Raw genomic sequence first — 27,767 nt, forward strand, 5'->3', positions numbered from 1 at the left:
ATATATATATATATATATATATATATATATATATATATATATATATACAGTGGTCGACAAATCACCAAAAAATCTACTCGCCGAACAAAAAAAAAAAATCTACTCGCCACCTAGTACCACACGTGTGCTGCTTGGGCCAATAGGAGCTCGCCACAATGTTAAATCCACTCGGCCGGGGCGTGCAAATGTAGCTGAGCAAAATAGGTCACAAATCTGTTAAAACGGATCCTGGCAGCCTTCTTCTTGGGACCAACAACCTCCCTTGACACAACCTAACAAAAAAAGAGAAGAAAAAGAGCCCGATCTTCATGTAATAACGTATATAAAATGTAATAAATCCTGGACAAGACGATTCAAAACTCACAAAAATCGTAAGATAACAGGCATTGTATGAGTACAACTCATGCTCCAAGGCTGCTATGAACCGCCGCTGCTCCGCTGGTAATGCTCCGGAATGACGTCACACCTCTTTCCTGTTGGCGGTGTTACACACTAAGGTGTACTCCGGAAACTCTCCGCCTAATACACAGGTTCCTTTTGGATGTGTCTACCTCAGCAATCAGGAACGGAACGCAGCCTTGATCCTCTAGCAAGTCTTGTGATAGCACACAGTCCTTTGCAATAATACCACGTGAGCCTATGTGTACGCGTTTCTTCAGACCAAGCTGATTTCATCAGGGGATATATATATACACACATACACATACACACACACACACACAGCTCAACCCCGTTACAACGCTGAATCCGCTTATAATGCGATGCAAGCGTGGCTCCCAATTTTCGTATTTATGAATAATTTACAACACAATTTTTGGTATCTTAAATACTTTATTATACAATGCTTACAATTCTACATTATTTCTAACGCGATCCGCTTATAACGCGATGTGATTCTTTGCACCCTAAGCACAGCGTTTATAAGGGGGTTGAGCTGTGTGTGTGTATATGTGTATGTGTGTGTGTGTGTGTGTGTGTATATGTATGTATGTATGTATGTATGTATGTATGTATGTATATATATATATATATATATATATATATATATATATATATATATATATATTTATTTATTTATTTATTTATTTCCTGGAAGACATTGCTATTAAAATAAGTGCTTTTCAGTTGGTTTGAAGATAGTCAATGATTTCTAATATTTTGCCTTTGAAAAGATATTAAATATTTTATTTTATTGGCAGAACCTTCGGGTATTTTTGTAAAAAGCATTACGAAAGGCAGTGCTGTTGAGTTTGATGGAAGAATTCATGTTGGAGATCAGATTATAGCTGTAAGTAACTTGACTTTTTCATTTAGAAGTACAAATATGATGTGAAAATGCTTTCTTTGTATTTCTTATTTATTTAGAGTTTTATTTTGCGGTGACTCAAGAAATCAAACCTTTTTTTGTAAAGCAATTTTTTCAAGAGGTAAATAGGTCACGTAAACAGCAGATTTTCCTACAATTTTTGACCCTATTTTTATTCCTCATGCATACAGTACTTTTTCAGGTTTCCAGCATAGTGAATACAACACCTGAAATTGCCAAAGAGTATGGAAGCAAAATTAGTAAAGTTTGTTATTGTTTATCCTATCACAGAATTGAATACAAATACTGTAAAACTAAAACACTTTGTTCCCTAAACATATAAATTTCAATGTGAAATGTAGCATTTGTCACGGCATATTAATAATGGTATCAGCATTTTGTTTTAGCACTCACACATTAAAATAGGGAGGAAAATGGAAAAAATTCATTTACGGGGATTTATTCTAAGGTATTTTTTTGTTTTTGTTTCAAAGCATAAAAGATTATTATTGCGATGTTTGAAAGATTAGAAGGGCTGCCTAAAAAGTTTTCGGCACATCAATCTGCATAGCGGTGACCTCATATTTGAGCCTTATTCAAGCCTAATATTTTTTACCATTTATGTATAGGTCGATGGAACAAATCTTCAGGGTTTTACCAACCAGCAAGCAGTAGAAGTTTTGCGTCACACAGGGCAATCTGTCCAACTAACTTTAATGAGAAGAGGGAGGAAGCAGGATGCCAGTGTCCAGCAAACGGAGGATTCTGTTGAACCCACTGAGAAGAGTTTAACCGTGCATAGTTTGGATGATGACAAAGGTAACTTGTACAACATGAAAGACAGCAATTGAAAGACCTTCTGGTTGCTTAGTTAAAAAAAAAAAAGTGTTGCATTATTTTAACTCTGCTGTGACCGTAAATACCATTAAAATAGGGTTCATTGAAAAGGCGATTAATTACTTTAACTGGACTGTGACCGTCAATATACTTAAAATAGAGATTAAATCGCCTGACTGCACTTCATGAATACAACGGTCTTTAACCCTTTGCGTGCGGATGGGTCTGTGGTGCCTGAGTGCCACGGTCCCACCGGCACAGTGTGGTCATATTATCGCAGCGGCCATTGCGGAGGAAACATAAGAGGAGGGACCCCCCTGTTCCTCATTGGCTAGATTGCTTCCTGCGCTCCATGGAAACGCAAGACACGATCTAACCCAGAAAAAACAGCCCTTCGAGCATGATCTAATCGCTGCATCTGGGCCTCCGGACAGCCAGTCCCCACAATGTAGTGACTATGTCCTGGGGCACTCGAAGGGTTATGGTTTTGTTGTTGTTTTTTTTAAATGACAACTGCACAGCCTGCAACAAAAGGGAAGAGCTTACATTCAGAATGTACTACAGTACATGGGCCATGTGGGGGGAGCAACATGTAGCAGCAATCTGTCAGTGGTGAAGTGGGCCAGCTGGCCCTTAGATCTCTCTCACTAAACACTACTCTAGCATGTGACCATTTCAGTTTATTTCAAGTAAAAAAAGCTCCACTGACTCAATTCTCATTTTGGAGCTCTTTCAAAAATATTACCTCCACTGTTCTTGTTTCTTTGTAATGTAAAAGAATGACAATATGGGTATTATAATGTTTTGTGTGAGTCACACCAAGCAGTGGTTGACTACAGAATGGAGCTGAAAATGTTGAAAATGCCTTAGGCAATAATTGCATTTAATGGGTAACTGCTGCATTTGCACCGTATGCTATTTTTATGGGGATGGGGGGGAGGGAATGGGTTTAATGATCGCCGGGGCATAATGATCTAAAAAAAAAAACCTTTATTTTTCAGATCTCTATCCTACCAGTTCACGTAGTGTAGTAAATTGAACATATGAAATGCAATTTTTTTGCCTACACACTAAGCATTTACAGACATCATAAAGTATACTAATACTAACACAAATCACAAGTAAACACTGAGTGTGTAGAGCGTTAAAAATATGGAATGATACATATTTGAAATCCCTTTCGCAATGTAATAATTTTTTCCTGCTATAATAATGAAAATAATCCTCTCAATAGTACTGTATTCATGCTACATTTGACTGTTGGCGTTGAGCATATACAGAATTCCACTATAACTAAAACTGACTGAGTTGCAATCTTTTCATTATGGTTGCTACACGTTTCCATTTGATAGAAAGAGGAGTTTTAAGAGCTCTTCCTCAAAAGTAAATGAACATGTTTCGAATCCCAGTGTCAACTTTCCTTTTGACTTGGGCAAGTCACTTTGTTTCCCTGTGCATTTATTGCTAGTGCTTTGTAAGTGAAATATTTATATGTATATTATTAGTAAAAGATACGAGAAGAGGAGAATTCTGGGCTCTATTGTTATGCTGTTTTATGTTTGTAGCACTTCATAGAGAGAACACCATGATCCTTATTTATTAAGCTATGCTGTTGCATTAGATACTTGTGGCTGCCAGAAGACACCTTACGTGGCATGCAATTGAATGGGGCTGTGGTGTGTCTTCCGTCACTGGAAGGTGTTTTATGACCTTGCACGGCTTAATAAAAATGGACCCCATATGGGTTAGCCCGTATAAAAAGTGTTGTAGTGTATGCAGAAAATGCATTTATAGTTTTTCATGATTTCTGTAGCACAAGGTCAGAGCGTACTGTTTCATTTATCAGCAGCTTGGGGACTATTGAAGGTTAAGAAAGGCTCTGGGGATTGATCTCTTTGGACAGAGATGTTCTGTGCCAATTAGTCTGCCCCATGCTTGTTCTTCAAATAACCTTTGATGTGGTTAGAGTAAAATCATGCAGGGTTGCAATGGGACATTGCATGATGCAGAACTGGGAGAGGTAGAACAAGTAACTCATGGCAATTGCGTGCTTGAGGAAACGAGAGTTCAGGCCACTTTTGCAATGGTTGGGGCAGGAGGGGAAGCAGGTAGAATTAATTGATGAAAGAACAGAGTTGAGCTTGGTACAGGAGAAATGACTTGATCACAAAGAGAGAGAGTGTTTTTTAAGATAAGAGATGCATTCATAGAAGAGACCGTAAAATATAAACTTTATGTGAAAAATACCACAACAGTATGTGAAACGAATGCATCCTTACTTGAATACTTCTAATTCATTATAGAGCAAGATTGTCACATCACCGTTACTGAGGAGGAAGTCTTAAAGAACAAGTGGCAAAGAGTAATGGGAGTTAATTATGCTATTGTGGTATGTCTATTCTTCATTACTCCCTGCTTGCGTTACATTTTGTGTTAAACGTGCGTGTGGAACATTTCATTGGAACGTATAACATTTAAAAGTAAGTGATTAAGCTGCCAGCTAGGAAAGTATAATAGTAAAGATCCAGACAACCAAGAATAGTGCACATTTTAAAATAAACTGAACGATCGTTTGCATTTTGCAGCGCTAAATAACTCTTTAATGTGTAATGTGGCAAATAAGCCCCTCTGTAAGAAACAGCCATTTGTGTACTTGTTTAGTTCTACTTTACAAGTAGAGCTACTCTATGCTGCAATCTGCAAATCACACAATGACCCGGAGTTCTCAAAGCACGATGCAGGGAATTGTACCTGACCCGGTGATCGCTGCTTTTCAAGTTAATGGTAGTTGCTGTCAGGTCAGACACGATACCCCGCATCGCGCTTTGATGACTCGCAGCCAGTATTTCATATATTTAATAATTCTCATCCAAATACTAAATACTAGAGATATTTCCGGCATCTCTGCATCTAATCTTTTTATTCATTTTAAACCATGTTATCATGCATTCACAAAAGTTACTTCCTATGTGCAAAAGGGTTTCGTAGCCCAGTTTGTGCACCAAATTAGAACTCTGGGACTTTGACTATCATAAGTTGTGTTGTGCATGAATAATATCTGTGGTCATAATTATAATCACTGTTGATATAAATATACATTTCTAACTAAAGCTTAGCTCACGCTAGCAAAAACGTTTCAACCTTAGAATGAGTCTTATGAGCTGTATAACTTATTTTTAAGTAAATGAAGAATAAATTATTAAATATATTGACTATAACGAATTGTAAGCGCCAAAACAGATCCTAAAATTACTCTCTTGTTTTTCCTTTTAATGATAAATACACTCGGTGGAATACTTTATTTGACCAACATAAACTGTATTCATAGGTGAGCTTTTGTGAACTTGTTAGGATCTTCTTTTGATAGTTTAATGCTCCACGACCTTCTTGAGATATTCCTTTTTGAAGGGGTTTTGTGTATGTGTGTGTATGTATGTATGTATATATAGATATAGATAGATATATATATATCTCAATTTTCCAGAACCAATATGGCTCTGGGTTACATTTGTTTACATTAAAAGGGTCTATTTGCTTATTTTTCAGGTTGCCCTAGTGAACAAGTTTAGCGAAAGCAGTGGGTTAGGCATAAGTCTGGAAGCTGCAGAGGGTCACCATTTCCTGAGGTCTATATTACCAGAAGGTCCAGTAGGCCGCAGCAGCAAGCTGTACAGTGGGGACGAGCTGCTAGAAGTAAGAATATCATTTTCTATAGACCTCTAATAAGTACAAGTATTAAATAGGATGTACACAAGGTTTTGTCAGTCATTATGACATGTTTTTTTTTTTTTTTATATATATATATATATATATATATATATATATATATATATATACATCTCCAGCAATTCTTTGACCTTAGTCTGTGTTGTCTTTTTAAGGTGAATGAAATCTCTCTCCTTGGTCAAAATCATAAAGATGTAGTTAATATCTTGAAAGAGTTGCCCATAAGTGTAACCATGGTATGCTGCCGCCCTGTTCTACAACCCGACACACAGTTTGAGGAGGAAGACAAGTGCGTTTCTGAAGATGATATCCATTTGATTGAAAAGGTAGAACTTCTGATTAGCTTCTAAAGTGTTTTATGTCAAAGAAAAACAATGAAAACACAAGATTGCTTCTTAAAGAAATACGAAGTGCAAGGATGGCATTAAACATCCAAAATAAAAATGTAATTGTTAAGCCAACTATATCATATTATTCCAACACTGCCCTTTTATGACTTGCAGGCATACAATATGTAGTAAAGATATGTTTGCTTAGAAAAAACTATTCCACACAATTTCAAGGTTAATGTCAACTAGGTTTTTTTTTTAACCGCTGCAATGCTGGAAGATTCTTCCCCTTATTTGTAAATGTAGCACTGAATAATAAGTTGCAGGTCTCTTCAGCACTAAATGGGAAATATAATTAAAAACTAAGACATATCATCAGTTAACATTTGTTCTCACATACCTTGAATTAGTCTCTTGTAAAATTTGAGCTGCTAGTGGGGCCTACATTTCTTACTCGGCATTCCTTTGCCTCAAGCTCTAAGGCATTGTTTTTCAACAAGGGTTGCTAGGAACCCTAGGGTGACCCAGGTATCCTTAAAGGGTTCCCTGCAATTTTCAGGTGATAAATGTTTGAAAGAAGAATGTACAATGCATCTTATCACAGACACGCTATTAGAGATGGTTGGGGTTCCTTACAATGCCTCTGATCTCAGACGCGCTAATAGAGAGGGTTGGGATTTCTCAGAAATTCACAATATAATAGGATTCCTTAACCAAAAAAAGGTAAAAAATTTGGAAAACTATGCTATGCTCTAAGACTGAGTCCCCGCTGGCGCTGACCGCACTATGCGCTTGGCGCTTAGCGCGCTTACCTCTGTGAATGGGAATCCTCCCGTTCACTCTCACGCAGCGCGCTCATGCGCGTGCACGCACGCTCTCCCCAGCTTTGTGCTTGGGGAGACAAGAGAGCTATACTTTCGAGCTCAGTGCAGGGTCACATGACCCTGCTCTGACCAATGGGAAGAGAGGGGGCGTGTTCTAATGTCCTGTCACTATACACAAACATGAAAATTAAGCAGAGAGAAGTGGAAGGGGGGGCAAATGGACTGAGAGGGGGGGCAAACGGGCTGAGGGGGGGGAAACGGGCTGAGAGGGGGCAAACGGACAGAGAGGGGGGGCAAACGGACAGAGAGGGGGGGCAAACGGACAGAGAGGGGGGGGCAAACGGACAGAGAGGGGGGGGCAAACGGACAGAGAGGGGGGGCAAACTCAGTGAGGGGGGGGCAAACGGAGTGAGGGGGGGGGCAAACTGAGTGAGGGGTGGGGCGGGAGAGAGCGCAGGGGGGGCCGGAAGAGAGTTCGGGGGGGGAGAGAGTGCAGGGGGTGGGAGAGGAGGAGGGAAGGGGGGTAGAGAGGAGGGAAGGGGGGAGAGGAGGAAGGGGGGGTAGAGAGGAGGGAAGCGGGGGGAGAGAGAGAGAGGAGGGAAGCGGGGGGAGAGAGGAGGGAAGGGAGGGGGAGGGATGGGAGGGGGAAATGGGGTAGAGAGAAAATGGAGACACAGAGAGAGAGACAGACACACACACAGAGACACAGACAGCCCATAAAGAGCCAATGACACGCCCCCTCCCGTAATAGCTACGCCCCTCCACTCCTGCGCTAAATAATTTGCAGGACACTAATCGCTCATGCTTGGAGAGCTGGTGACGTCACCGCTTTCAAGCATGATCGAGCTCAGCGGCAGCGGGGCTGCAACCTAAGTGGTAAAATCTGAATCAGTTGTGTGCACAATGTGCTATGTTCCCTTATTGTAGCAAAATTGTTTGCTTGCTATAATAACATGATAGAAAGTTCAGTAACATCTGGGGCTCCAAAATATTCCTAGCAATAAGAGACTGTTGAGGTCTCAAACTTGAACAACTTCTTATAGAATTGGATTAGATCATATCCATAAATGTGTATTTGGAGTATATGTTCGGGGGTGTCTAGTATAGTAACATATAGGATAACTCCTACCTGGCCCCACTCATCAGAGTGTGCAGCATCCAGGGAGATGAATGGTGTAAAGTATTCCCATATAGCCTTAAAATTCTGAGTAAACACTCCCCTAGACATCCATATGTCTTCTCCAGCAAGGCAAATGAATGTTACTGCACAAAGTCAATATACCTTATGATTTCTTGACTTCCGGGCTTGATTGATGTCCTCCGGTGTGCTGTCCTTCGTTTTTGTAATAACATGATGCTTTTCTTTACCACTACACATAACAGGACCAGGACTATTCTGCTGCTCCGTTACCTGCATTCTGGAAACCCCAAGAAGATTTGCCAGTAGTTCACAATCATGATACAGATACACAGGTATTATAATGTGTGTCACCATTTTTTGTTTGTTTAATGCAGCAAAACATGTGACATCTTATATGGTTAAAAAAAAAAATCAGTTCTGTAGATATTTTTTTTTATATGATTATTATTATTATTATTAATATTCAATATTCAACTCAATGCCGTTATGAGTTTTAAAGCATCCTTTGATTTCTATAGCATGTTCTTGCACAGGGATGCGTAAACTTTTCCCCGTGCGCACCTTGCCTGCTCTCCTCTGCATCTTGCGTACCCCCCCCTCCCCCGCCCTCTACCCCGGCGTCAAATGATGCGCGGGGTCATGTGCCGCCACGTCACCATGGTAACGTGACATCACGTGACCCTGCAGCGTCATTTGCCGCCGGGTTACCAGGACAATGTGCCGCTGGAAGGGAAGGTAAATGTATTATAGAGGCCTCGCGCAGTCCCCTGGCATTTCATTTAAATGCCCGGGGGAGAACACGGAACCTCTATACCTGCCGCCCCCATCTCCAGAAAATCCCCCCAGTTTCTAGCACACTTCCCAAGCAGTGTAAGATCTTTGCAACACTTTCCTGTTCGTGATAATTTGTTGCCAATATTCCCAGCAGTTTGAGCTGTAAACTGTAACAATAGATAATCTTCCCTTTAGTGATTTAAGGATATATTGTAGCTGCTGAGTTATAAAGTTGCAATGTAGGTAAAGAACCAGTCACAGATCCAGTACATCAAAAACCTTGCAGTAGCCTTTTGTATGTATAAGTGAGGCTGTAAGTGGAAGAAACATATACAGGAACCTTTGTAATGATGAGTGGGTTTATTAGAGACCAGCATCTGTTGTGCCCATATATGTATGGATATATGTGGTGTTATCTGACCAATGAACAGGGTAAGTCTTCCGTCCCACCTTCACAACATCGTCCCTGAAGGTCCCGCCACAAAGATTGAATATCCCACTGGCTCAGTGCTTGAAAATAGGTGTATAAAGGTAAAACTCACAAAGTTGAAGTCCTGGTGGAGGATTCCTGAGATTCGTGCTTCTTGCCAGTAATGATAACATACGGAAAAAAAATCCAAAAAGATGGCGATGCACAGCAAAAGATGAGCAAAAGCTGAACGTGAAGCTCCGAGAATAAAAACTATTTATTGGGCTCTATAAGCAAATATGTAGGTACAGGTAAGTCCTCTGACACGTTTCACACCTGTGTAGGTAAGACCTGTAAATTGTTTCTATTCTCGGAGCTTCACGTTCAGCTTTTGCTCATCGTTACCTGTGAATCGCCTTCCTCTTTTTTTTTCGTATAGCTGCTGAGTTACACTGTCTGAAGCAGCCATTATGTTAGTCACACAATCAGGCTTTTTACAGATTTATAACTGGAGGGCCAAACTATTGCCAGCTTATGTAAGAATGTAGACTTATACATTATCCCATGTTTTACATACACAAATTGGGGGCGGGTGGGGGTGCTGTAGTATTGCTGCTTTAAGCATCAACCCCTCTCAAGTTAAGTCAAAATGCTTTGACAGTTGATGATGAATCAATCAATTCTCATACTTGGCTCACATAGCAAAAAGGTCCCCTCTTTACGTCAGCTTTTCCAGGTCTTCTGAATACATACAGTAAACATGCTAACTGGGATATAAAGAGCTTTTATCAACATACCTAATAAATACAGGTTTTGGTTCTTTGTGTTTTCTGCTGCGCTGAGTTGCACTTCTTTTATTCAATAATTCTTTATACCTGCTGGTGATTGACACACACTAACATTAAGGCCCATATTTGCTAAGCAGTCTTCTGCCATAAGGCACATACACTACCCAGGACACATTTTCAAACGAGAGGTAACTTTTAGTTAATTTCAGTTCATTTTTCCTGGTAAAGTATTTGATAAATAATTCACGTAATTGGACTGCATGGCGTCTTCCAGCGCCCTAAGGTGTCTTATGGCAGAAGACTACTTAGTTAAAAAATACAATAAGAAAAGTCACAGAATGGAAATGTTTAATCCTTCAACTCCTGTGATCATGCATGACATGGGGGAGAGGCAACATGACACCAATTGACAGTCTTGATAATTCATATATATATGCAAGCAATTATTTTGTGTCATTATTTGGTTCCTTGTAAGATATTCTGAAGTAATATGTTGGTACATGTTGTGTTTTAGACTCATATTGACTTTGGTGGAGCCATCGGCTCTTCAGAGACAGATCACTTGAACATGGAAGTAGTTGATGATGGGCCTAGCATTGAGGAGGTTCAGGGATCTCCGCTGGCAATGTGGGAAACAGATGTACAGGACATTGAGCTGGACAAGGGGAGCATTGGACTTGGTTTCAGTATTTTAGATTATCAGGTCGGTATCTTGTGTGCTTTGTAAGGTTCCATATTACCATTCTGATTATTGTTTTTGATTTTTCTTCACGCAGTACTTTTAAATGAAGGACAATAATAGAGAAGCTGCGTTTCAGGCCTGCTTTTCTTTTTCATGCTGCAATTTTAGGCTTTGTAGAGACCGATATCATTCATTTTTTTGTGAATATTTTACAGCCATGTTTGTAGAATAGAATACTAAAATACTAAAGAAAACAGCTAAAAAAAATCTGTAATCTTTTTACTTTCTCTCTTCATTTATCCCAATGCATGGCAATGGACCCACATTCCTTCCTCTAATGTCTTTGATAAGAGCTTTCAAAAGGTTGGCTCTCAAGTTTAAGTCTCAGATGCTCACGTATTTAACAGCATCTAAGTCTGTGTAATTCATACTTTTGTTATGTAGTTTTGTATTTTGCCAACCTTTGCTTTATCAACCATGATTTATTTTCTTTCTGCTAGCTGTTTTGTTTCAGTCTGATAGGAAATAAGACTCAAGCCATTTATATTCGTATATGGAAAAAAAATGGCAGCCCTCCCATATACTGTATGTATCTTTACAGCCCGTCTCTTGCTTTCCTTATAATAGTAAATATTCAAAACATTTCATAACTAAATCTTAAAAGTGGTTTGTGGAATTCATCTATATAAGTGTTGTGTCTTTAGAAGCAGCATCATATTACCACCAGCTATGTTGTTTTTTTATATGAATACAGAAGGGCCCCGCTTTTCGGCGGCCCGCTTTACGGCGTTCCACTCATACAGCGGTACCGGGAAGGAGGCTGCCATGTCTGCACATGCGCAGAACGGGGGGTGCAGAGGTCGCGTTTGCACAGAACGGAGGTTGAGCATGCGCAGAAGGGGAAATTGCCGGTTGCGCATGCGCAGATGCCAAAAATCGCTGGTTCCGCGTTCCGCATTCCGGCGGGACCATAGAACGGAACCAGCCGCATTACTGGGGCCAACCCGTATACTTATTTTTTAAACCTGATCCTTCATTGCTGTTTTTCTCATTGTAACAAGGAATATGTAAAACTTGATATACTATAAGCATGTTTTAAATGATTGCTTAGCTACTGAATGAAAGCATAATACAGGCATACCCCGCATTAACGTACGCAATGGGACCAGAGCATGTATGTAAAGCGAAAATGTACTTAAAGTGAAGCACTACCTTTTTTTCACTTATCGATGCATATACTGTACTGCAATCGCCCTATACATGCATAACTGATGTAAATAACGCATTTGTAACAGGCTCTATAGTCTCCCCGCTTCGGTACAAGTAGGGAGTTGGTATTGCTGTGCAGGACGTGCTGACAGGCGCATGCGCGAGCTGCCGTTTGCCTATTGGGCGACATTTACTTACTCGTGAGTGTACTTAAAGTGAGTGTCCTTAAAGCGGGGTATGCCTGTAGTAAAGTAGTTTTGTACTATTACAAGAGCAGTTAAATATATTAGTCCAGCACTGCTTCTAATACAAATTACAATACATCTCTTTCCTTCATCATACTGTACTTGCTAGACGGCCACATCAACTTCGTACTTTCATGCTTCTCTCTAGGATCCCATTGACCCAGCAAGCACAGTGATAGTAATCCGCTCGCTTGTTCCTGGAGGTGTAGCAGAGCAAGATGGCCGACTTCTTCCTGGGGATCGTCTCATGTTTGTTAACGAGATCAACTTGGAGCATGCCAATCTAGAGGAGGCCGTTCAAGCACTGAAAGGAGCACCAGCAGGAGAAGTTAGGATTGGGGTTTCAAAGCCTTTACCTGTAAGGGTGTTTTAATTGCATACTCAAAATACATGATAAATACAGTGTGTTCTTGGTTTAACCCCCTCAGTTTAAGAGGGCACTGTGATGTCTTGGGCTGCTGATTTGCAATTTGTTGCAGACCATTCTAACGCTGAAGAGATTAAATTATTGTTGTTGAATTATACAAAGTTCCCAGACAAGAGGAATAGGTTTCTATAAATAAAAACCACTGACACATTTCTATTCACTGGACCTTCCCCTCATACAAGATTCTCCTTTATTGTACCTTGCATGAATAATACCACAATAAATTACTAGGTATGCATAAAGTGCACACAATCAGTTTCCTATCAGTAGCTGCACATAATTCTAATAACCCACCAAAGAGACTCATTGGCCATAAATATGCGATATACGTTTTTCTTTTCTGCACAGATTATTCAGCAATGGTCATCTATTTTTTAAAGAAACACTTAAAAAAAGATTAGAAGTAGCAAGTTTCTTGCCTTCAAAAAACATAACTTGCATTGCTGCTTTAAAACCTTATCTAACTTACTGCTTGCATGCACTTCTCTGTGTTATCATTTAATGCAATCCTTTTGGATCCTCCTTTTTTCTGCAGCTGTCACCAGAAGAGGGTTATGTTTCTGCGAGGGAAGACTCTCTTTTCTACACTGCACAGCCACTTGATGAGGAAGGGCCCGCTGATGCTCCCCTTTTTCATGCTGAGCTAGCTTTGGTTAGTGCCAGCAACTGTCTCAACATCTCTTCCAAAAATCGCCCAATGGCTCCTTGTATTGCTGTAAAAAGGCTATGAAAACACCTTATGACTAAAACAACTCATATTACTTTATACAATCCACAGGACTGAACTCAGGATCTTAAGTATTGAATTGGTGTTTTTCCAGTGATGATGGTCATGCTACAAGTCCACTAATTTCTGTTAAATAACACATTTGTAGTAGCCATAGTGGTATGAAAGAAAAATGTAATTTCATTTCAGGTATATTCATAATTAATGTGTTTTTTCCCCCTTGTACGGCGCTAACAGTGTACTATGGTCTGTACAAAGATTTTTTGTTTTTGCAGGCACAAGTCCCTGCTCCGTAGAGCTGACAATCTATGTTTTTAGTGCTTTAGGCACTGGGAGATAAAGTGACTTGCCCAAGGTCACAAGGAGCTGACACCAGAATTGAACCAGGCTCCCCTTCTTCAAAATCACTGAGCCACTCCATCTAGAGCAGTTGTTAGTTTTGCGTATCCCCACCACCCCCAAAATGTAATGTAATATGAAATTATGTATATAGTTGACATGTATTTACTTCTAAATGCTGTTCTTCAGCACTAAGTCATGTGCTGATTGACTATTCCTGCTACTACAGGTGGAGACCACTGAGACTGACTTGACAGGTGAATCCATTTTGGAATCTCAGTATCCTCCAGAGGAGGACAGCACCTTCCAGGTGTCTCTGCTAGCACTGCATGGCAGTGATTGTAGCGAGGATCTCAACGAAGGATATCCCCTACCTTCTTCAACTCCAAAGGTGAGCAATGATCTAATCAGGAAAAGTGGCAGTGTGTACTACCTAAAATGAAGGCAGCAGCAGGTATTTTTTAATGTTATCTGAACCGAGATGTTCCTCAGGTCCTCAAGATTCTGGCAGTTTTCTCCACTGGGCATGAAGACAGAAAGTCTCATTGATGTCTATGGGACTTTCCGCTCTATAGTTCCGGATTGGCGCCATCACACTTTGTAGAATAAGGGCTAGAGATAGGTAAACTTTTTGACAAAGTTCAAATCTGCTGTGAAAATATAAGTTTCGCACATGTATTTACTTTCAGCAAAAAAAAGAGCATGTCATTTCGCCCTTTTCATCACCATAGTTCGCTTCACCGGACTTGACAACATTTGCCCACAAACATTACTATTGGCTGGGAAAGAGAGCGAGCGAGAGAGACATTTGATACAATTACTTTAGTTCCACAACTTGCTGTTTACATACACCTTTCACTCTTAACTATTCTTTAACATGTTAATTGTTCCTTCAACCATGCTGTGTTGACATAATTTATCATAAATTACTACCACTATTCCCTTTTTTCTCACTAACTATTGACTTGTTTTCTCTCCTTATTTTATATGAAACTTTTAGAACATCTTGTGTATTCTTGCATTCTCTGTTTTCTTATAATGCCCCCACAATAAAAACTTGCCAGGGTGTTTTGTGGGTCAGGCTGCCCTTATTGGGGTAGCTTGGTATAATCACCCCCTGCAGTACTCCACCATTAGTTAAAAAGATGACATGTCTGCAACACTACAGAGACCCCTCTTTGGTTACTTTTCTTACAGTATCTACCGAGGAAAAAATGTTTTCATTGTCTGGGCAAATTCTATAATGGTAATTTAATAATAGTTTTGTACAGTAATAGATGTCAATTGAACATATTTTCCTTTTGGTTCCTAGTGAGCATTATGGACAAATGTAATACATCTAGTTGTGTTTTTCTTCTCTTTTTAGTAGAGACCATAATTACATTTTTTGTAGTATGGTATTGTTAATTCTGATACAATATTCGGTTCTTACTTTTTTTATGGCCCTGATATAACAGAATCGAGCGTTTTGATAACAAATGTTTGCTATACTGTTGTTTTTTGGTAATAATTATAGTGTCGAATATATCATGATGACTGTCGAGGTACTTTACAATAATTTCAATTTTATTCTTCAATTTGTTTTATTACAGAGTTTAAGCAGGGGGTCTCCGGAGCTGAACCGCATTGATTTCAGCTCCAGGGACCCGCTGCTTCCAGAGATACTTACCTCCGAAGGGGATACCGGTATCTCTGGAGTTTAAATGGCCAAGTCACGTGGTGCAATAGGAAGCTGCAAGGGATGACTTCACGGCTTCCTACTGGACTGCGTGTCATTTAAACGCCACCATTTTGTTAGGCACACAAGTTCCCTGGCTGCAGATACCGACACCCCTACAGAGGTAAGTATCTCTGGAAGCAGGGGACCCCGGAGCTGAAATTGAAGCGGTTCAGCTCCGGAGACCATCTGCTTCAATCCTGTAATGAAATGAAAAATTTGCGCAGTGCTACATGTTCTGCTGCTTTAAGTAAATACACAGGCTTCACATTGTTGTGCGTGTTTTGAATTGAGCTACATGTTTATGTCAAGTAGCTTATCTACTGTAGCTCCTATATAAAGGTGCAGTTTCACTTGGTCTTACAAATGCTTCTATTTGTTTTTATAGATCAATTTTTACGTTGCCCTCTTTGCATACTTCAGTACCTCGAGAAGTTTTTTTTCATAGTCTGTATTGTCAAGAAATGACTTTAGCTCCGATCTTATCACTGCAATTTTGCTGCATTCTTTAAGGCTGAGCTGAGTATTGGTTTAGCCAGCAAAGCAAAATGGATTATATATTATGTTATATTTGTTTTTGTGCCTTTTCCAGTTTGATATTCTGGTCTAAACTTCAAAAAAAAAAAAATTATAATAATGTAACCCCCTGTGTCTGCTATCAGCACAGGACATGGCCCCTTTAAGAATTACATTCCACTGGCCCATGTGACTGTGCTTAGCCAGTGGAATGACAGTTGGTGACAGTTGGAAAGGGAGCTGAGGGAGTGATGGTTTGCTGGCCCATCCTGCACAGAGTCTATGCAGGACCCCTAAGAGAGAGGGAACTACACACAGAGAGAGAGAGAGAGAGAGAGTTGCCACACTGAACCAGTGCATGCAGCAGGGCCCAGCAGAGAGCAGGACCAGACAGTGCATAGGGAAGCAGGCAGTCAGCGGCTACTACACACAGAGATTAGGGAGCCCAGCTGTGCAACTGATTCATATGAGATATGTAACACCACAAATGATAGCTATACTGTATGAGTATATAATTCTTGTTATAATTCATTACCACTGTGTTGTGTCTGGTCACTGCAGTCTCACACCACATGTACCACACACTATAAGAATTAATCAGTAACCCATAGGACTCGGGCTCCCACCTCAGTGATAGGCCATATAATCTGAGGTAAAAGAAAGAGGGGTTACAATAATAATTAAGAAACAACTGTTAACATGTAAAGATAGAGTTGCACGTTTGAGTGTTTTCAAATGATTGCAACTCTAATATATGTTGTTCAGGTTGTTTGTACCTTTAATGGATATTACTCTGATATAAAAAATGGTGTTGCATATCTCTCCTAGGGTACCTTCAAAGAAACATTTGCAGAGGACACTTTTCACTCAACTCAATCACAATTAAATGCAGAAGGACTTGCATTTCCCAGATCCATCCCTGCCACTCCGCTTTGGGCATCCTCTACATCTGTGCTGGATTTCACAATGCCGAGCATGGATTTCTACAAGTTAAACCGTGGCCACATCGAGGAAGGAAAAAGGGCCGAGCTAGAGGATCATTTGGTTAAAGGTGTTCTTGAGAAGCAAAGTGATTGTGCATCTTCTGCTTCTTTGATGGAGTATAAGCTCAGCCCTGATTCTGCAGAAACTGATTCTGCTGCTGCGGATTATTCTGGCTCTATCTTCAAGGTAAGTCATTCTCACAACTAAACTGGCATTTGTTGCACTAAATATAAATAGTTTAATTTGCAGTTCAGAACCACCTACTACTGGGAACAGCGTACAGTCCCACTGCATGTGCATGGTAACTTACAGTTCAGGTACCGGAAGTGAGAGAGGAGGAAGGAGGGACCTGAGTCACAATGAGCGTGATTGCACTGGGCTGTTGTAGGAGGAAGCTAATGTTTATTCACCGTGGCTATTTTTGTGGACCATGTTGCCCTCTGCTGTACAATTTAACACAGGTGCTTCATTTTCACACAGATTGGGAACAGTTTTTGCAAGTTCCATAAAATTGCTGCATTTGTTGTTTTCTTGTGCCCTTGCAGCTGCAGTTTTTTTTTTTATTTGTGTGTTTTCTTTTCTTCAAATACATTTGGGGCATCATTGCAGCGACATTATTTATAAACCACCAGACTTAATATATGTCACAAAGTCAGGACTTGAAATAACGTTTTTCAAATGACTTCACTGTTATGTCAGACTTTTCTTTCATTTTCATCTCCCATCAGCTTCCTTGATCTCCCAAATGGGCTACACCCTGCCAGTTGGTACCACTTTCGGAGTGGCCGTCAGACGTGACCAGTGACTCCTCCACAGCTCTCCGGCCTCGCGGTTCTGATTGGGACGGAGAGGGAGCTGCGGTGGAGTCACGGATGGGTTGCTTCTGATAAACACCAGAGTGAGCGAGCTCTGCGCCACTGGCAGGGCACAGGGACAGGGAAGGCTGGGCCAGAAAGCTTTGGGAGGCATCGAGAGACATTTGCTGGATAGAGGATAATAGCAGACTGGCATATTGCCCATCAAAATGTTTTTTGGAGCTGACATCTAGCTCTTCTTTGTTTCATAGGTTGAAGAATATTCACCGGGAAAACAATATTTAGAAACTAGGGACGATTGTACCACTAAATCGTTAATGAAAAATAAGTGTGAGAAAATTATCACCGTAACTAGAGGCAACTGCAGCTTAGGTAAGGCATTGTTTATTGGCCTAGTTATTATCATCGTTGTTATCATTGACATATTTTATTTGTGAAACAAAATACTGTGGACGTAAACAAAAATCATTGTATGACAAAAATAACCTTGAGTTTACCTTTTGCAAATCACATCTTGTAATAGCTTTTCATGAAAACTCTGGACCGTTAACAAAGCTGGGGGGAGGGGGGGGGCGCAAATGTAAAATAATAAACCCGACTGTTTGTTGCACAAACGATTTAATGAAAATATCAAATTGAGCATCTATATTGATGTTGCAACAATACCTTGAATACAGGCTCACTACTCTTATGCCAACTGGAATGAATATCCTACAGCAGCAATTCTACTTACAGTCAATATTTTGTATATTGCAGCATTCGAATCAGGGAACCTCCAGAGTTGAACTGCTCTATTTTTATCTGCAGGGACCCCCCTAGTTTTCTAGATACTGACCAGTGTAGTTACCAGTGTTTCATTAGGGGATTTACATGACTGTCCAATTGGAAGCTGAAAACAAAAATGTTGCGACATCCTCTAAGCCTGCAGGACCCTCGAGATTTGAAGTCCATTTTGTTTCCTCTGGAGGGAGAAAAAACACTGGTAATTACACCAGTAAATATCTCAGGAACCGGGGATCCATGTAGCTTTGAATAACGCTGTTCCGCTCCACAGAGCTCGAATGTAATAATAATAATATTTAAAAAAAATTGAGCAAATGAGATTGCTGCTTTTAAGATGTCCCACTTGTTAAACTCCATTATTAAAACAATGCGACTTTATGCTTTCAGTGATTAGTGCTTACACATGTAGACTGTGCTAAATGAATACCATTAATACCTACAGCTGAAGTACTGTAATGTATAACTACATATTCTATTAGTTACTCTAGAGTAGGGTACCTTATTTTGGCAATTTAAAGCCTCTAAACGTTTGTCCCTAAGGGCAAAAAGCATTCAAGACTATTTTGTTTTGTGTTCTTGAGCATTTTAGAACTACAGCTGCACAAAGTGTGTGACTGCTGCAGACTGATATCCAATTACCCAATGCACATGGCAGATCAAAGCCAGCACAAACTACATTGTTACAGTAGCTAGATAAATGATAATAATCACCATTTCTGATATTTTCAACGTTTCTCCATACTCTTAGCATTGTGTGTGTGTGTGTGTGTGTGTGTGTGTGTGTGTGTGTGTGTGTACATGTACTCCCCAATTTAAAAATCACTTGGGGCCTCATGCAGAGAGCAGCGGTGGAATTAATTGGAGAAAGTAAAAATAGTACCATTTTTGGCGTGATTTAATCTCCATATGCAGAAAGGTCATAAAACTGCATTTAAAATCCTGTCTGCATATGGAGAGTTTCAACCGGCGATATGAGCGCTGTTGAAACTTCTTGTAAAAAAAATCGCGTTTTTTTTTTTCTCCCCCACCGGCCGCCGAGCTCCAGCTTCTTGCCAACTTTTGTTGGCGATCGCGCCTCTCTGAATACGGCCGTTTTCAACACTGGAGAGATTTAGGTTCTCGCCAGCCGCGCGGCGAGATTTGCAAATAAAAAAAAAATGGCGCTTCTTTCAAAACTCGCCATTACCTGCCTTTCTAAAGGCAGATTTCGCCAAAAAATGCCGCTTTTCCTGTTAGCGCTGCTCTCTGCATGAGGCCCTAAATGGCATCAAGTTAATGGCAGATAACGGGGAATCGCTTAAATGTACCTGGTATCTTAGTGAAACTCCGCCATTGTTTTCTCTTCCTCCTATATATTTCCGATATTAATCATTTGAAATTTTCTTTGATTTTACACTATGTATTTAAGCCATGTTTATTAAGTTGCTAAACCATTTAACTATTTAATGATTACATTTGTACTGTATGTGCATATGCCATATTATTATAATGAGACTTTCTAAAGGCTTTAAGTGGTAAAATATCAGAATATCATTTATGGTGTTTTCAGAACTAAGAGAAAAGTAGAAAAAGTAGTAAAAGTAGTAGTAGCTTTTGCTATAATTTTCTATTTGTTTAATCCATGTTAAAAAGTTGTTTTTAAAGAGCAAATATGCCATATTATAAGTAGTTAGTTACTAAGTTTGGGTCATATTGCACGTGATCCTGCTTAAAGTAAGCATTATTTGATAAATGTAGTCTAATTTTCAAACAGACACCTTTTTCAAGCATCTTTACTAATTAGATGCTTCCTGAGATTTTTTTTTAAAGATTCTTGTGACACTGCTTTCTGCTAAATAATAATATAGTGATCTGGAGCATGAAAATGTTACTGTATTTCAGTTGTAATATAATGCAATGATATCCAAATTATATATGTCTCGTAATTGCTTTTCAGTGTATGTAGGGCGTTTTCCTATTACTTCATAATATATAGTACATTATAGTACTGCATATGCAGTGGGATAAAAAGAGTGTAGCCTGTCTTTAAGTAGGTACGTTTTCAACTGTTCAGATTTCTTTGATTCCAAACAGGTATGACATTGAGTGCCAACAAAGATGGCTCAGGGATGATTGTCCGTAGTGTCATGAATGGAGGCTCCATAAATCGCGATGGTCGAATAAATGTGGGGGATTGTATATTGGCTATCAATAGTGAGTCCACTGCCAACTTAACCAATGTTCAAGCACGAGCTATGCTGAGAAGACATTCATTACTTGGACCAGATATAAGGTAGGAAGAATGAATGTGAAGGTAAGGGACAAATCTGAAGTGAGCCCTATTATTCCAGATGAAGATTTAATAATCCAGTTGCTTAGTTTTGTGTGGTCAAATACAAAGCAAACCGAAGATTGTCAGCACAATTACTGCACCATTTTTTTTTAACCAGTATCATGAAAGAGTGACATAAACATGTATTTAATCTGCTGCTTTGTTTTTCTTCAAAAATGTTCGATGCCTTGACAAATTATATCTTTGCATCATCCTTTGTGAAAATTTAATTTTTATAGCTAATTGTAGCTCAACAGCTCGAAAAAGCTTAACCATGGCAGAAGTAATCTGCAGTTATCAAGATCTGCTATACACGGTGCAAAGATTTTTGTGTTTGCATTCTGAGATGTGGGAAGCACATTTAACGTATACATATTTTTTTTCCTCGAAATTACCCTTGACATTTTTTTTTCATTAGATGACTCATTATGCAATGACTCATATTTTCACGTTTTTTCATTGGCAATCTAGTAAAAAATAAAATATATATATATATTTATATATATATTAAATTGCCTCCATGTGTATGGATATGCCAGGCAAAAGGTGATACATTGTATGCTCATTTGCATGTAATTTCCCAGAATCCCTTGCTGCAGTGGGAGCACTGTATGCTAGGTGATAATGGTTGAAAGGCAGGGGTGCAGACCTGTCTTAAGACATGTGAATGTGCTCATATATATATATATATATATATCTCCTGGTAGGCCTGTTCTTCCCACATATTAGATGTCACAGAAACCTTTTGTGGGAACAGAGTGAGAATGGGGAAACTTCCAAGTTGAACATATTGACATTTTTGTTAAGCCACTTTTTTTTTTTTTTTTTTTTTAAAGGATATTATAATTTCAGTTTCACAATCTTTGGAACAGCTGGCTAGGGTTGCAGGTTTGCGTTGTTTTGCAGTGAGAGCCAGCTGTGCGGCCACTCGCAGAATGCATGCCGTCCCACTTCACAATCCACCTTGCCAGGAGCTTCTGCTTTCTGCGCTGTAATAAGAGCCAGGGCTTTGCATTCTGCAGCAGCTGCTTCCAACATCTGTCAGATAATTACCGATTTCAAATGGAATTCACCTGCCCCTCACCTAAAGAATGAATTCCTGATCAAGGGAGAAAAGACGGATGGCAGTCACATTTTCTCATCCTTGTTAATAATCACGACTTTACACAGAGAAAGAGCAGATGCTTTCTGGGGGAGGTGTGGATAAAAGGGAGAGATGGGATCTGAGAAAAGAGAGACAAAAAAATTGCACGTACGTTTAACTACATATGTATGCCTCTCACACGCAGTGCAAGGCTTTGACATTTGTTAACACTATTGTAAAAAGATGCTGCATCGTATGCTTCCCATTCTAGATCTTCTACAGCACCTGCTGATGATCAGGCCCCCTTTTATGTGTGAGTATCGGTGATTCAAAGGCTCCGCATGGCTTACTGCCTGCAACATGTCTGTGAAATCATTTCATTCTTTCTTAACATTCATTTCTGTTGATCGATCCAGAAACAGGCAACTCCTTTATTGTTTTTGTCACACACCATTGTAAACAACATCTGAAAATGACATGTTGAAAAGTTCACATTTGGCATTTATTGGCACGTACACTATTTACACATAAATCAGTATCTCAATATTCCTGTATCTGGATCAGTCTCACTATATATTTCATAATGCAGCACTCATTTTTTTTTTTCTTACAAGCTTTACTTATTAAAAGCTGGAACATTACAGAAGAGGGTTTCAATTGTGTATAAAGCCTCCCTTTTGTAATGCTTCCATAACCCTTTATTAGTGGAAACTACCTGTGTCTCCTTTCTTTCCTTTAATGTATTACTACTGTATGTATATGCCTGGACAAGCATGCTATCGGTTCTGTTTCCTGCATGTGGGGCTGGATGCTTCATTAAAAGCATGTCTTCCTTTTATCTTTCCTTTGCCCCACCTATAACTGTTTTCCTTGAAGAAAGCAGTAATTCATGTTGAGTAGTTGCAGCTGGAGAGAGGTAAATGTAGCTTTAAATTGTAAAAAGAAAGGGCCTTGGTGTTGCTTGTATTTTCCTTAATGTTCTGTTTCTCTGGGAGCAGTGAACAACTTTGGTTTCATACCATATTACTTCATAGAATGAGAAGTCCATGTTACTTCATCCTTTTCATTGTTCTTTTTTTTTCACTGTAAAAATGTACAATTTATTTTAGTAGAATAAGCATTTTTTAGAGATAAACCTGCATATAATTACAATACTTATCATATTTGCATTACTTATTTTAATCTGGGATAAATTATATGTGGTTTGGAATTTCTCATGCGTTTGTGCTGCAGCAGCATACTGAAGCATTGAGAGAAACACGGAGGCAAATGTTTTTGCAGAATTATTTTATAGAGATTCTATTAAAAAAAAAAAAACTACAACTAGTTTATATACAGTACAAGTGTGGATTAGATAATCTTCAGTGCTAAATGGGTCAGCAGCAATAGCACAGACAGGCATATAGTACCCAGTCCAGTTTTTGCAGCTACAATATAGTGTTATGTTTTCCCTAGGAAAAATAGATTGGCTATAATACTGGTAGAAATTATAACTGGTAATCTGGAGGTAGTCAACAAACAGTCATTGCCAAAATTGCACACTAATTGCAGTTCCGCTTATTAAAGAAGGCAATTACACTTAGGAACAAGCATTTGAGTTGCAATAAAAATGAAGTCATTAGCGATATAATACCTTACAGATCTAAAATGTATACTGCTTTGTGTTACTGCACTGAGGAGGAGAGCATACCTCGACAGTTGAACAATATTGGTCAATTTTAAGAGCCTCCACAACAACAACAAAATGGAAATCAGTTTTTCCTCTGACATTTCTTTGAACCTCAACTGATTTTTATGAAGTATATGATCAGGATTATAACGTGAGAGTAAAGGCAATTTGTAAAAACAAAAAACGAATGGACTATGTGAGATTGCACGTTTAAGTGGTGTAACTTTCACTGCACAAAGACTTGGCAGCCTTCAAATACAGGGCCATAATTACAGGAGGAAAATGTGCACGCTGTACATGTACATAACTGCTAATATACAGTAAGTACCACCATATCAACCACTTTAGTGTACTATTAAACAGCCCTATTTGGCCATATAAATTGTGGTGCTTAGTATACTTGCATATAATATAAATGATCTGTCCTAGTGCTTACTAGAGGTAATAGAACCCCCTGCACTCAACAGGAGTCATATTTGCCCGTACTTCACCTGCAATAGGGGTATTCTACATGCGTCTCTTGCAGTTAGACTAGAAAGATAATCTTGAGGGCTTCATTTCTTACTTCTGTGACTGTGTACATGATGTACATGGCCAATCAAATTACCACATTTGACAAGGTGACTATGTAAAATAAAAGATTTACCAGTATTGTAAAAAAAATAATAATAATTTATTTGAAAAGCATTCATATTGGAAGAATCATAAGATTGCAAAAAGTACCCATTGAATAAACTGAAGAATTTGATCATTTGAATTTGATGTGCTTTATTTTTATTTAGCATAAAATAGTTCCTTTCCTCCCCTCCTTCTGTAGACAACACGTTTTGTATTGAAAGCAAAATCTTGATCATGCATTCATGAGTTGTTTATCTGACTCCTACTCATTGGATGTCAGTCAAAAAACCCAGGTGCCAGGCAGTGGATCAAATTCATTTTAGCTGTGATATCGTCATGTTTATTGGCTAATTCCCAAAGCACTTGTGTTGGTGGCCACCAGCTGTGATGCTTGATTAAGGTGCTGGTGGGCTTCATGGTATTTTTATCCTCCTTGATTCAATTTAGCACCTAATGTGAAATCAAATGAAAATTGCTTATATTCTGTTAGAGCAATACTCCTCAGTTCTTTATTACAGTGAACATATTATAAGCAATATGTAATCCCTTCAGCTCCCGTCCATGTAAAACAAATTCAACATCGTAAAAGCTAAATTCTTAAAGGTTATTTTCAGATAAAAATATATTATCCTGGTATAAACGAAGACATCTTTCAATTGTATAAACATCAAGAGATCATAGCACAGGCTATATATGTTTATGTATGTCTGTATGTGTGTGTATGTGTGTGTGTGTGTGTGTGTGTGTATATATATATATATATATATATATTATATTATATATATATATATATATATATTATTATTATTATTATTATTTATTTATTTATTTTTTGTATTTTTTTTTGTGTATTTTTGATTTGTTTTCTTTGGCTGGATGTTGAGATATTTCAGAACAGGATACCATAATATGTCTCCTGCTCATGTCGGTGATTTAGACAACCCTGATTTCAATTACGTCACCCACCCTGAATTTAGACATATTTACGTTTGTAGTAATCTTGAAAATTGATTGTCTTCTAATCACTGGTTAATTTAGACCAGTGTAACTGGGAACGGGGGGAGAAAGTCACCATACACAAAGGTATGGAGTAAATATGCAAATATATTTTTAATAAATACAAAAACTTCTAAATATTCAGCACATCAGTATTTCTTTTAGTAAATGGAATTGTGCAATTTTAATAGTGATGCTGCAGGAGATACATATTTAGTTATTGAAGAAAAGGGAAGTTAAACTTGCAGACTTATGAAGAGCAAAATATCTACATTTTTGGAATATAGTATGATAGTGATTTGGCTTTGCAGTTTAATTGCTTTAATTGCAGTTTAATTGTCAACAAGATTTAATTAAGGGAAGGAGAGGATGCAGAGTGAGAGTGTGATGAGCAGCGTTATAGATTAGATGGATTTACTGGGGGGGGGGGGGGTTTATGTCAAAAATACCTTAAAAAAAACATTCTGACTACTGTATATGGCAATAGATCAGGAGTAGCTTATCTAGATTTTAGGTCTTTGACACTGTCCCACATAGAAGACTGATATGCAAGTTGCAATGCTTAGGGTTAGATTCTAAGATGGTTTTATGGATAAGAGATTGGTTAAAGGATAGGCGACAGAGAGTGGTGGTAAATGGAGTATATTCAGAGGAGGAGATGGGGACCAGTTCAGTACCTTAAGGATATGTATTGGGATCGGTGCTCTTTAATATCTTTTATTAGTGACATTGCTAATAGTCTTGAAGGGAAAGTGTGTCTTTTGCAGATGGCACAAAGATCTGCAACAGAGATGACACAAAAATGATTAATGGTTTAGGTAAGTTCGCGGAATGGTCAAGAGTGTACAAATATTTCAGCTGATTTAAAAGTAGGCGAGCAATGTAACAAAGTAATGTGGATAGTTAGCAGGCTTGGTTGTATAGGGATTGGTATCAGTAGTAGGAACAGATCATTTGTGAGACCTCCCCTGCAGTGAACAGTGTTCAGTTCTGGTGATCATATCTCCAGTAGAACATAAATACATTAGCGATTGGGCAAACAAAGGTTCCTAAAATGCTGCATGGTCTACATCATAAAACATATCAGGAAAAACTGGAAGTAGCATATTTCAGAGAAAAAGAAATTCTAGAACAAGACGTGTGATGCTATGTAGGCGGAGGGTAGCAGGTGCTGGAAATGTGAGGAAGTACTTCACGAAAAGGAAGGTGGATTAATAGGATAGTCTCCCAACAGCGGTGGTAAGGGAATTCAAAGATGTTTGGGATGATCAAAAAACTATCCAAAATATACATTTAAAGAAAGCCATGGATCAAATATGGGCAAACTAGACAGACTAAGCGGTCCTTAACTTCCGTCAAATTCTGTGTGACATGGATACATTCTGTCATGGATCTATGAGGCTTCTAATTTTTTTTTTTGCTGTCTAGGGCAAGACAGAGAGAAATCCAGAAACTAGGAAAGTATTAGTATTTATGGGATGTGCTTTTCTTCTAGCATTGCTTATGTACAAAGTGAGCATTTGGAAGAATATAGAGCCTGCATGGGTCAACTGACTGAAGGAACAATGCCATTAGATCTTTTCTCCCCACACAATGCTAGGTGAGTATCAGATAAAAATGGATCTGGGTACTAATCCCTTTCGTGAAGTTGAGTGGCAACAACTTGTAGTTGTTGATTTATGTAAAAGTGCCTCCACACACACCAATTGCAGATATTTCCAAGCACACATTCATATAAATGCCCATAGATAGATCGTGTTCTCATAGCAACTTCTAACAGCCACTTGCATTTCCCTGTCTTGTCTCTGAGTCTCCCAACATACCATTTAGATTGTAAGCTCACCGGAGCAAGGACTTCCTTTCCTATCATGTGCTTTTATGTTTGTTACACTTATATAATTCTATCATACTCTCCTTTATTCTATTGTTTATTTTGTAAAGCGCTGCATACATTGTTGGTGCTATATTATTAAAAATATACATACATAGATAAAGTTGTCTCTGAATATAAACATTCATTTTCCTACCTCATTAGCAGATAGATTGTAGGCAGACATTCACTCACAGTCAAAACTCTAGAAACTATAATATAACTTTCATGGAGTTATAACTGAAGTGCAGGAGACAAGGTGCTGCAGATACAAGTCTGCAAACAGTCCTCTCCCTCGCTTTTGGTAAACAACAATTCTTCCACTGTTAAAATCCATCACAGTGGAAGTCTTGTCTGTGCAGATTTCAGATGCCTGTTGTGCATCAGATATCACCTTTCGCCAAAGCACAAATGTAAAGGAGAAGGGAGAATGTGTTTCAAAAGGACATAATAATAACTTTATTTTATATAGCGCCGATGGGACTCAAAGCGCTTCACAATTACAGTATAGTGTGCGGTATGCAGCAGCTGTAAATTTTACAGACACAGTCCCTGCCCAGATGAGCTTACAATTTATGTTTTTGGTGCCCGAAGCAAGTGACTTGCCCGAGGTCACAAGTAGCTGACACCGGGAATTGAAC

At 38.9% G+C, this 27,767-nt stretch overlaps 1 protein-coding gene across 1 annotated transcript in view; it reads left to right on the forward strand.

The window, feature by feature from the left end:
• MPDZ (multiple PDZ domain crumbs cell polarity complex component) overlaps positions 1–27,767 on the forward strand; it is a 119,736-nt gene that overhangs the window by 16,123 nt on the left and 75,846 nt on the right. Inside the window, exons 8-22 of the mRNA XM_075589157.1 lie at positions 1,200–1,288; positions 1,936–2,125; positions 4,447–4,532; positions 5,690–5,836; positions 6,025–6,195; positions 8,406–8,495; positions 10,649–10,837; positions 12,419–12,628; positions 13,233–13,349; positions 13,993–14,154; positions 16,825–17,166; positions 18,047–18,167; positions 20,652–20,850; positions 22,245–22,286; positions 26,752–26,856. Of these exons, the coding sequence (XP_075445272.1) occupies positions 1,200–1,288; positions 1,936–2,125; positions 4,447–4,532; positions 5,690–5,836; positions 6,025–6,195; positions 8,406–8,495; positions 10,649–10,837; positions 12,419–12,628; positions 13,233–13,349; positions 13,993–14,154; positions 16,825–17,166; positions 18,047–18,167; positions 20,652–20,850; positions 22,245–22,286; positions 26,752–26,856 (2,260 nt within the window). The remainder of the gene's footprint in view (positions 1–1,199; positions 1,289–1,935; positions 2,126–4,446; positions 4,533–5,689; positions 5,837–6,024; positions 6,196–8,405; positions 8,496–10,648; positions 10,838–12,418; positions 12,629–13,232; positions 13,350–13,992; positions 14,155–16,824; positions 17,167–18,046; positions 18,168–20,651; positions 20,851–22,244; positions 22,287–26,751; positions 26,857–27,767) is intronic.

The sequence above is a fragment of the Ascaphus truei genome, chromosome 1 (genome assembly GCF_040206685.1).
Source record: "Ascaphus truei isolate aAscTru1 chromosome 1, aAscTru1.hap1, whole genome shotgun sequence".
Taxonomy (NCBI): Eukaryota; Metazoa; Chordata; class Amphibia; order Anura; family Ascaphidae; genus Ascaphus; species Ascaphus truei.